This window comes from Galendromus occidentalis, unplaced genomic scaffold (genome assembly GCF_000255335.2).
Source record: "Galendromus occidentalis unplaced genomic scaffold, Mocc_1.1 scf7180000077466, whole genome shotgun sequence".
Lineage (NCBI taxonomy): Eukaryota > Metazoa > Arthropoda > Arachnida > Mesostigmata > Phytoseiidae > Galendromus > Galendromus occidentalis.
This window is the reverse complement of record NW_003805454.1, coordinates 577,130-588,006: the sequence shown is the minus strand read 5'-3', so window position 1 is coordinate 588,006 and position 10,877 is coordinate 577,130. Positions and strand designations below refer to the sequence as shown.

At 51.1% G+C, this 10,877-nt stretch overlaps 1 protein-coding gene across 1 annotated transcript; it reads left to right on the top strand.

The window, feature by feature from the left end:
* Positions 1 to 8,765: 8,765 nt before the first annotated feature.
* On the top strand, positions 8,766 to 9,418 carry LOC100904187 (uncharacterized). Its single transcript, XM_003744406.2, has 2 exons — positions 8,766 to 8,971; positions 9,072 to 9,418. The coding sequence occupies exons 1-2, from the start codon at positions 8,773 to 8,775 to the stop codon at positions 9,254 to 9,256; spliced, it is 384 nt and encodes a 127-aa protein (XP_003744454.1). The 5' UTR covers positions 8,766 to 8,772; the 3' UTR covers positions 9,257 to 9,418.
* The last annotated feature ends 1,459 nt before the right edge of the window (positions 9,419 to 10,877 follow it).

The window sequence follows — 10,877 nt, the reverse complement described above, 5'->3', positions numbered from 1 at the left end:
AGCAGCCGTGGTCGATCGCACCATTCTCGGATCGAAATTTCGAGAGGAGCACTCAAGAGACACTTTAGAACACTTTACGGAACTTTGAGCGGAGGTGCTCGCATATCACGGAACGTATCGAGCGCATTCGGAATCACATCGGATGAGTCCGCGGCTGTCGAGAAGCGCGAATAGATTGTCCAGCCCGCTCAGACGAGATCTGATGGCGTCGTTTAATGAGCCTCGCTGATATCCGGCATCGGTTTCGTTAGACGCCACGGTGCTGTTGCGCTTTTCCAGACCCTGAGTTTCGTATGCGCTGTCTGACAATCAGTGGGAAGAGCAGCGAGCCGGTTTCTCCTGCTCTCCCAGCTGAGACCTCTCGCATCTGTTGCTCTTATTCGACCCGGCTAGTTGAGACGACTTTCTTCATTCGAGTCGGAAGCTCTCCCGCTTCCATTCAGACATTGGTGCAGTAAGGAAATTAATTATCGCTATCCTCTCAGGTTTGATATCGTTGTTTCTCATAAGGATACTCCGAATCGAGGAGCTTTGTGGGGTCCTAGTGCACCGTAGAGCGTCGAGAAAACGGTCGAGATTTTCGGTTCTCGGAGATCGCGTATTTCGCGCTGGACCGGTTCACAAAGATGGGAAAAGAAGAACAGTCGGCAAATGTTAGATATGGCGAGCCTGGTGTTGCAGGACCCGAGTTTTGACGAATCGCTATTTTTAGCAGCTGTTGACGTTTCTCAGACAGAGCTCAACTGGCAGCGTTCTGGACCTGTTGAAAAATATTCCGACACTCAGCCGACTGGTCCAAAGGGCCAGTCTATCTCCTGCGGCGGCTTGCACGTTGCATCGACGTCAAGTTCATCGGGCTCTCGCTGCTTTGACTCTCGTAAACGGCTCTTCCCAAGAGAAGCGGAGTATTCATCCCGAGGTTGCCTCAGTCTGCGGGGGTGAAACCCATAACCTCGTCTCAGGTCTCGACCAATTCATTCCTCAATGCATCATGATTCCTGGCTCTCTCTCCTCTCTGACTCTCCATCTCCCTCTCTCTCGATACAATATTTCGCGAAGAGGTCTCCATTCTAGATTCGAGAGGAAAGGACACTCGGGAGGGCTCGGCTGATGATTTCATCGGAGGAGCGATCCGAAAGTACTGATCAAAGCCTGGAAGGGCCAATCCAAAATCCTGCGCTAGAATGGAGGTCTACCAGACTAGTGATGACTGAATCTCCGCGCATTATCGGGACGTATCAAGACCGATCGGCCCTGAGGACCATCCTCGTCGAGACTTCGGCCGGGCGCAGGCGTCTGTATGTACCGCACCTCCTACTACCGATGACCTCTCGATTATACTGAACGCTGGGGAAACTTCAGAACCCAAAGAAACCATTGCATGGTCCGCAGAGTTCCTGGTGGCTACAAGATCGAGAGATAGCCGCTCAGCCCGGCGAACTTCGCTCCGACCGAAGGAGCAAAAAAGAGAAAGTGCGGTCAAGAGCAACGCCATTAGCAAGATAGAGCGGAAGGCTAATCAAGTTCTTGTCCTTCTCCGGGTACTCGCGGCTCCGTTAAGCGGAAATCAATTCACTGGCGGCTATCGCGCCTCGGCATAACGATCCAGTTATGGGACAAACTCGCAGAACTCGCCCTCTCGAGCGAGACCGCACAACGACGCCGACCGCGGTTTTCTGGCAAAGAGAGAGAAGGAGCGCATGAGGAAATATCTCGGATGTTCCGAGCTTGGAGTCGTTCCGCGGATGTTCGACTCACTGGGAGACCGTGAAGGGTGGATCTCAGCGTTTTCATCTATTTTTGTTCGTGGACAGGTTTTGCCTCTCTGCTGGGTCCCGTTGAAGGACACGATTGTCGTCAGCCGGGTGTTAGCCACCAGCGAACATGAATGGAATTGACTCCGTCTTGCCACGCTCGACACGGAGCGCTTATCCCGAAGCGGTCTTCTCTGAGCTTGACCTAATCGAGCAGAATTCATTAGCGGAATCCGCAATCCCGAGTTGGTAGAGCCCGCGACATCCAATCGCTGAACGCAAACTCAAGCCAATCTATTCCGTTTGACGGGCCTTCGCCGACGTATCACACCAGGATTAACGTTTCACCCACACGGCGAACCGCCCCCATCGCCGCCAGAGGCGTCTCACCGAAGGAGTAGCCTTCTGCTTGTCGAGCATTGATTCACGGTAGGCGACTTATTAATAGAGATCGATGAAGAGCCGAGTCGGCCGCGCTCGAGATTCCTCGTCGAAGCGTGCCTCCCATTCAACTTCTTGTCTTACGGTCCGTGAGAAGCCGCGGACACTCCGACGCCCCCGGAAAATCGTTGAAGGGCACGAGACTTCTCACTGGGGCTTCTCATTGCCAATGAGGTCCCGGGGATCTCAGATCAGCCGTTTCAATTGGGGAAGTCCCCTGTAGTCTAAATCGATGATCGGAGGCTCTGTGAAATACTCATCAGGGTCCCCGCCAGCCTATTCCGAGAAAGAGGAATTCTTTATTTGTCGATGGATTCAATTGCGTTGATGCAGGGACGGAGTATTGATCGAGAATAGCGAGAGAGTCAATGCAATGACCAAAACGTGAACTTTTCTAGTTTGCCATCCGTGGCTGCCTTCGCCAAACAGGCCGACCTTGCGAAATACACGGTCAGCGCGCAACTGAAAACGAGTATTTCATCACTCCGGGGCACTCGCAGCACGACTCTTTATACAAACGTGACTTTTCCGGCTGTGCTCAAACGTTCCGCGTTAGTGAGCCAGCTGGCGATGACGATTATTGCTCTCCAAACGACTCGAGTCCCTGGAGGGTTCCAGCATGCACGATGTTTAGGAGGAGAGTAGTTTATTATTCGATTGAAGAATGGGAAAATTCGCTTGAGCTCTAGAGGGACAGGCTTTACCGTATTCGTTTACCTCGATGAGAGACCGTACTTCACAAAACGTACAGCAGAAATTCGACGGCATATATTCGATGGGGCAGCCCGATAGAGGTAACTCGGCGATACTCCCTTGATAATAATGATTAATGATTCATCTGCGGGATCGTGCTTAGGCTCCTTGGAATCACCGGCTATATCCATCCTTAGAAGAAAAATCCGAGATGTTTGCGCGAAAAAGTTTCCAGTTGTGGTCTAAGGAAGGACAGGTAACGCATCTCGAGCGGAATATGCACCGCTCGCATGCGGTAGGAATGACAGCCCGACAGCCAATATGCATCAGAAAAGCTCGTGCCCAGATTTGGGTGGGTTGGGATCGTGGGTCCCGAATCCGGTGAACGTTTCTTTGAATTCGCTCTAGTTCTGGAGTGATCCAGTTATTCAGATCTTTCAGCTTCCGAGTCTTTCACCGCTCCAGGGTAAGCTGGAGCCATGTTTTAGGAACATATAAACCCAGACCTTGACCATCCCCGGTTTGAGCTTCACGTAATGAGGAGCCATGGTCTCCGAGTAAAGATGATAATTGAGGCTGTGCTTTCAACGGGATTCCAACGACACGGAATTCGTGACAGGAATGGTCCAAGCCTAGGTTCTAGCTCTAGGTCACTTGGACCGGAGGAGAATTCCAATGTCAAAAAACCCGAAGAATCGAGATAATTCGGAAACCAGAGCGAATTCGGAGAAACGGTCGCTGCATTCGGCACTTACAACCTCGACTGAGCCGCGATTTAGGTATCAGCTCCTCTGCTTGAACTATTTTTTCCCGGTTGGACTATATCTTAGACAGAAATCATGGAGCGAACTTTTGAACATTGTCACCATGCCCTTCCGATTGGGGTGGACCGGGGTTCGGACACCACTTGAGAGACTCGAATGTCGATCCGACACGGGGAGCCGACTCCATGAACCCTTCTCGCTCCTGACGCGGGTCCATTACGAACGCGTTCCGGTGAGCCACCGGTCAGCCAGGACGGCCGAAGTCGGACAGCTTGCTGCTCTGAGGTTTTTCACCACGAGCGAGCCCCGCCTCGTCCGTTACGCCCTCGAAAGTTGACTGCAAGCTCCAGTGGTTCCCGATAGCTGTCACGTTTGTAGATTGCTTGGCAGCCAGCCAGTTCGGGCTGAAGCCCTTAGTTTGCAGTCCAGCGCGTCTGTTTGCCGCTTAGTCGCGGGAGCCGTCGCCGGCTGGCTCCTGTCCCGATACATAGCACGGATACCGATGTGTCCGATGCCTTCTCTTCGCTGAATCGGTCCTCCGCATGAGCAGGAATTGACGGAGCGCAAGTTGCATCGTGCAGTACGCTGCATACGGAAAAACGGATCTTCTCATTGGACCGGGATTCCATACGCCAATATGGATATAGATATTTTCGGGCCGAATAATGGTTCAGGAGTAGGAGCTCTCGTAGTGTTGAAGAGAAGACCGACAGTTTTCGATCGAGATGAATGCATCGTTCATCGAAGGGGATTGGATTCAGACCAGCAACCGACAACCATAAGATGGAAGGCGAAGCGACAGAGAAACCCAAGACATCGGAAAAGCTCCGAGAGCTCGACGCGTCTCCCGAATCCCGGAACTCAGAATCGAAACAGCATCTCTCCGTTCCGGCAATGGGCAACGAGGGCGAAAACGTGAATGAAATATCAGAGAAAACTTCGTCCGGGAATATTCTGCGCTCTAGTGGCAGCTCGCTCTGGATTCTGGACGTGGAACATACCGAAGAGGACCGGCTTGCATGAGATGACGTTGAGAATCGGGCTGTCTAGAATCCTCACCTCTCTGGAGTCTGATAAGACTTCATGCAACTGCCTCATTCCCGACTCCGCAGCACCATAGACCCGAAGTGAAGCTCCAAAGACATCTTAGTAGAATTCGGGATGAGGGCAGGACCAGGGCGCATCGAAATTTTCCCCTGAAGATTATAGATGGATTGCGTAAGGTTAGACAAACCCGAGACCGAGACGTACAAATGAATCCAGTATATATGTACATATCTCCCATAAACGTTGCAACCGCTTATAGCGGCGCTTAGGTTTCTGGCTGATTCATCTTTCCATTAGCTCAGCATCATCATCGACGTCGCATGCAAATGAGTCATGCGGGTATCGCAGCTTTCGGCAGGGCTAGACTTTTTGTTGCTCGGTGTCATTCGTCCACGTCTCGGAGCTCCGCGCTGCTCTCGATTTGGGGATCTACCGCGATCGGGTCTCAACTTGTGATATAGGAGCGAGTTTCGACAGAGCTAATCGTCGTAAATCCATCAAAATAATCAAGGGATGGAGCCGTGGAGCGGATGGAGCCTGCACATCGAGGTTACCCCCATGAGTTGCACCATTCCCATTGAGGAGATAATCTGGTTTGAGCACCGGAGATGACACCCAATCGACCTTTGGCTGATCGTGATAAGTTGATGACGCTCCCAGCTATAGCCGTACAACATCTCATCCGCGGATCCTGTGTCAGGACAAATGAGCGTTCTGGGTCTCTGCGGATCGCCACTTGTGGAATTGAGCATGATATCCGTGAAACTTCAGCGTGGATGAACCCAAGGTCAGGCTTCATTCAGAACTGGATTCTTGACGTGAGTAAATCTCGAACGGGGAAATCATGAAGTGGTCTCGTCTGACTCGAATGATTCGGGTCTTCCTCATCGCCTCCCAAGCTTGGAACGAGGGGACTCCTACGAGCGTTAGCGCGTTCACAAGCCTATTGGAGGACCAACCGAGGTCCACTACGGAATGGTGAGTCGGGAAACCGGAGCATAGACTGCTTTGAGGCTCGGAGCCGTGTACGACGGAGAGAGAGACAGTAACAGGACCTGTCGCGATCCGTTCAGTTTATTAGGAGGAACTCTGGGGGACAGCTCGGATCTACGCGACGTACTTCCGCCTCGAAGATAGAGAATTGATACGTCAATACTCCAGGCTCGCAGTCGCGTTCGACTCGACGGTAAAGGACTGCAAAGTCCGAATTTCCGATTGAGGAGGTTCCGGGAGACGCTGCTGGGGGTATTCCTCACTAACCGGGAAAACACCGGAGAAGCGCCTGATTTCGGGATCGGGAGTCCCGAACCTCCATATTCTGATCTCTGGCCTGGCTAACTCTTCTCGGAAGCTTCACGTTTGCTGTGACTGCGTCTGTGAGCAACAATTGGCTCGGCAGTCGACCCAAGTCGATGACCGTCAAAGAGCCGTCCTTTCGATGGTCTCTTACGATGTTCGGTTCCTTTCTGCAGGACGGTCAGCTGTTTTCCGTAAGCCTCAGGACTGGATGAATACTTGCTTCGATTGGATAGGGACGCTCAGATGAATATCGTTAATGATCCCGCATCATCGGAAAAGCCATCAGAGTCATGGCTCGGGCGCTTCATGCTAGAACTGTGGCTTATTATGTGCACCCTAATGAGCTACATGTTCCTAGGGAGCATGAAAGCGAACCTTATCGTGCCGACCTTGAGGGTAGACAAGTTTACGTCAAGTTGTCGATCATCTAGAGCTGACTTTGTTCTATAGAGGTAAAATGCCGGCAGAAAACACGATTAGCGTGAGTTGATCCTTGGTTGGTCCCTCGTTCATCCGGTGTCAGGAGTCAGGATGCGATAAGCGTCGCCACAGCAGAATATGTAGTAGGTAGTCTGATTGTAAGAGGAAACTGAGAACGACGAGCTGTTATGGTGTTGCGCCTCATAATCTTCGATCGCGTAAGGCGACAGAGCGGGTATTCAATCAGAGGTGATCAATAAACTGAGTCGTTCCTCGTGGCGAACGGAGTTCTTCCGCTAGCAGCTACAATCGTATGGAATAGCTGGGCTCGCTTCTCTTCAATGGGAGAAGTCGGTGATCGACTTCGTGAACATGTCGGGATGATTGCGGGAGGGATAGTTCCTTTCAAGGACCTTCACACCGATTACGTGCGCGACGCCCTGGCCGAAAGACGGGGAGTCATTTTGACGGAGCATGAATTCTCGGCATATCGGAATGATGCGTGAACTGCGTGTAAAGTCGTTTCACATGGCGGAAGAGACACATCCGAGATTCGTGGCCCCCATGCTCGAATCGAGGACCTCCCCTTTCAATTTTCGTTGAGAAATGGTTTCGAGATGAGTGTTTTACACTTTGGCTCCATTCCACGACTTCAAGTGACCAGGATTTGCCATGCGCAGTGATGTGCGATTTCCCACGATCGATGTCTTCAGCGTGCAATATAGAATGATCGCTTTCGTTAACTTTGAAGCCCGAATTATTCCGTCGACAGGATGATGTGGCTAGTTTGGCCATTGTCGTTCCCTTCGGGAGCGAAAGGGAATACCTCGGAGGGTACCTTGAATGTTCGGTCAGCTAAGAAAAGGAAACGTCGGACAGCATATATTCGATTCGTGTTCAGCTTTTCGAAGGAAATTCGCAGCGGTCGCCTGCCGGGTCTCATTCGTGTCTCTCGAAATTCCTCCTAGAATTGATCGTCTTCCACGTGGGTGAATATCTCACAGGAAAATCATTATTGAGATCGCAGAGCTAGATGAAACTCATATGGGGTGAAGAGCGACCAGACACGAGCGGGGAGTCTGTTGCAAATTTATTCAGGCTACTAAGTGAGACAACATTAAGCTCAAGTGGTGATCAGCAGAATAATTGAAGGCGAAAGTAGGCTATGTACTCGAGCAAATGTCGTCCGTGACGCGTCGCGAACATTCCCAGAGCATAGCGAAATTTCAAAACTCGGGACCAGTGTTTCTGGTCATCGGCGACCTCAATCTCGGGGACTTGGGAATATTTGCGTCACGAAGGAATGAAAAAATTCAGTGAACAGCCCAGCTGATCAGATCGCCGCATTTCCTGGCTCTATACATTCCACCGCCCGGCCGATACCGGATACAACTTCGAATCTGGAATACATCTTCCTCCGCTGTCATTATCTCTGAGTTTCGTCTATTTTCTGGATATTGGAAGTCGATTCAGCTCTGAATGCTCAGGATGGCTCATTTCTGCGCCGGATCCCGCGTTAACCCGATCAATCTACCTCCTTGAGTCATGGCTTCTGAGGAGCGTGACTATGTGCAGAGCTCAAGTCTGGCTCAACGGATGTCAGAGCTCGCGACTGAAATCGACACCCTCGGCGGTGATATCGGCGGACCCATCTACCGCTACGAGCTTTCCGTTATCAGGATGCTATCTCCCACTAGCCAGCCGGACGAAAGGCGAACACCCGATGGGCTGATATGCTGAACGCCTAGTATGCTGCCGAAATATTAAATTCTCCGGGGCATTCATGCGTGAACAAGCATGGAGATCCTTAAAAGTTCTGAAGAAGCCTGTGGGTCTGGGAAAATTCGCAGAAGTGAAAACCGGCCTGTCTCTAAGCTTCCTCGTCAAAGCATCTGAGCAGGTATTCTCTCGCTTTGTACTTTGTGGCGCATCGTCGACTTCGTCAAGGAAGGAGTGTGCGTGTCAAAATTCGCTACTTAATCCGGGAGAATCACGACCAACCTCGGGATTGAGTCACACCCGGTGCCTACAAAGACGAATCTATTCCACCGAAGCTTTCGGCTTCGAGGTCCAAATCTCGCCGGGAAATCTCCGTCCGATATGCTCTGAAGCATCGAAGCCTCCCGCGATTGCTGACGCTCGCTCGCTGAGCCCCGGAGTCGTTGTTCTCGGAGGGGGTTCTAGTTTTGCAGGTTTCCCAATTTTGCTATGAATGAAGAAACCGATATCTAACGACCAATCAAGACGCGGCGATCTGTATGACGTAGCGGATTGCGTAGGTCTCATAGCTCCGACTAATCCGGCGAGTAGCGTACTTAAACGAGCCGTTGCACATTGAGTCACTCATTGCGACCATGAAGCTGTTGAGCACATTGTTGACTTTCGTCGCTCTGATCGCAGTGGGTCTGTCACAAAATGTGCGCTTGGATTCGAGCATGGTTGTCGACGATTCTCCAAAGCTAGGAATGTGCGGCGACAAGCTCTCCGATATTCTCATTATGGTGTGTAAACCGTTCGGAGGCATCGCTCGACGGAAGAGGGGCGGTATGTCGAGTAAGTTCTCCTCCTTTCTTCATACCTCGATACGCATCAGCTTCTCCGGTGGTAAGCCCTTGTTTCGGAAACTCACATCTCGTTTGTTTTTTCCCCATAGCGAACCCGCTCTCGGCCTATATGTGGCACCGGAGCACGAGGGAGCTCGTCTGCATGAATAGAACGCAGAGCGCGCCTTGTTTCTGCTGTTCGAAATTCCACGGGCCGTGCACCATGAACACACTCATCGCTAACTTCTGCGCACAACCGGCGCCGGAATTCGACAAATACTATATTCACGATTGAGAGCATCAGTTGACAGATATTTATTCAAATTTGTAACTTGGTTCACTGCCGTGACGAAAAAAATCAACTCGTGCTTCACTCTTTTTCGATGAAGGATTGTAGACCCACATATGGATGACCGCATTTAAGTAACTAGAGTCGAAAAATAAATGTTCGAATATATAACCATTGCGATCGTTCCTCGGCGCGAGGATACCGCTCAGCTGATCGAGAGCTCGAAGCTCATAGCCTTCTGGAGCGGGGTCGCGTCTCGGCGACGGCGTCTCTCGAATGCACCATCCCTATCGGAGCACGGGAACTTTTGCCTGTGGTCTCCTCTTCTGGCGTACGTGCATATATCGACCCAGGATCCGGAGTCCGTCTCGTACAGGCGGACCCGCTTATAAGAGATACGCATATAAGAGACTTGCGCTTATAAGAGACTTGCGCTTATAAGAGACAGATTCTATTCCCCGGTTCCCGAGCCCATGGACTCCCATGTTAAAAAAATCGCATATAGGAGACTTGGGAACTCGCTTATAACAGAAACTCGCTCATAAGACACTCGTCACGATTGCCCTTCTGATAGGATTCCATGTTGAAGGATTCGCTTCGAAGAGACAGTAAACACTTTCACTACGAAACGATTTTTCCCGATTCCGACTGCTTGTTAGGCCTTCTAGACGCGCCTTAGGCTATGCGGACCCGTGAAGAAAGCTTCATCATTTCCAACCATTTCATCCGCGATTGGGTGTTTCCGCGCATAAGAGAAACTCGCATATAAGAGACTTTTTACGGTTCCCCGGGGTGTCTCTTATGAGCGGGTCCGACTGTACTAGCTTCGAGTCGACTCGCAGATCGTTGAAGAAGACCGTCGTCTGACGAGAAGCGGTCAGAGCTCGATGCGGTCGACGTCTTCGGAGAAACATATTCTCTTCACCGAATCGGGCGTTTTTAGCGTCAGACATCCTTGAGGCGGAACCGCGGCTCTGACTCAACATAATTCATTGAAGCGAGATCTAATCTCAAATCTTAGTTCTCTGTGGTGAAAGCCGACTACGGCGATGGATAGAGATCAGGATCTCCATGGATTTTATAATTGATCGATGACCGGCGAGCCTTGCAGGGCCGGTTTCGATGTAGGATGAGGAGCTCAGGATGGAAACGTCTCTTCGTCGGAATCTCCGGTCAATTTCCAGAGCGCGAGGTTCCTCCCGAAGTAATTCGAGGAGCATGAATCGAACCGTCGATAGTGTTACCGCGAAACGATGACTTGAGCTTCCATACAGCAATGTTGCGGGAAGGAATTCTTTGGCAAATGACGAGGAAAAGCAGCATCGGGTCCCTTCATGTGGCGGTGCCTTCGCGGTAGTTTCGGTTTCGTTATATACCGGGGAATCATTATCATAATCATTATCGGGAGAAAATCTTCCAGTGACCTGTTTGAATTCGTCAATTTCACTCGCTGCTGGGATGCACTCGAATTGCGAAGATGAAAAGACGGCGTTCGGAATCATGGTACGATACAGTGAGAGCTGGATAACCTTGCCTTCGTTGGGGACCTCGCCAAATTACAGGTTCCTGAGGGGACAGGCTGTCCCAACGATCGAGCGGACAGCGAAGAAACATCGTACAAGTATTT

Excerpts from the sequence above, each read along its gene's own strand:
- LOC100904187 (XM_003744406.2), top strand. The coding sequence starts at position 8,773 with ATGAAGCTGTTGAGCACATTGTTGACTTTCGTCGCTCTGATCGCAGTG. Across the intron at positions 8,972-9,071 it reads GAAGAGGGGCGGTATGTCGA|CGAACCCGCTCTCGGCCTAT; the intron begins GTAAGTTCTCCT and ends TTTTCCCCATAG.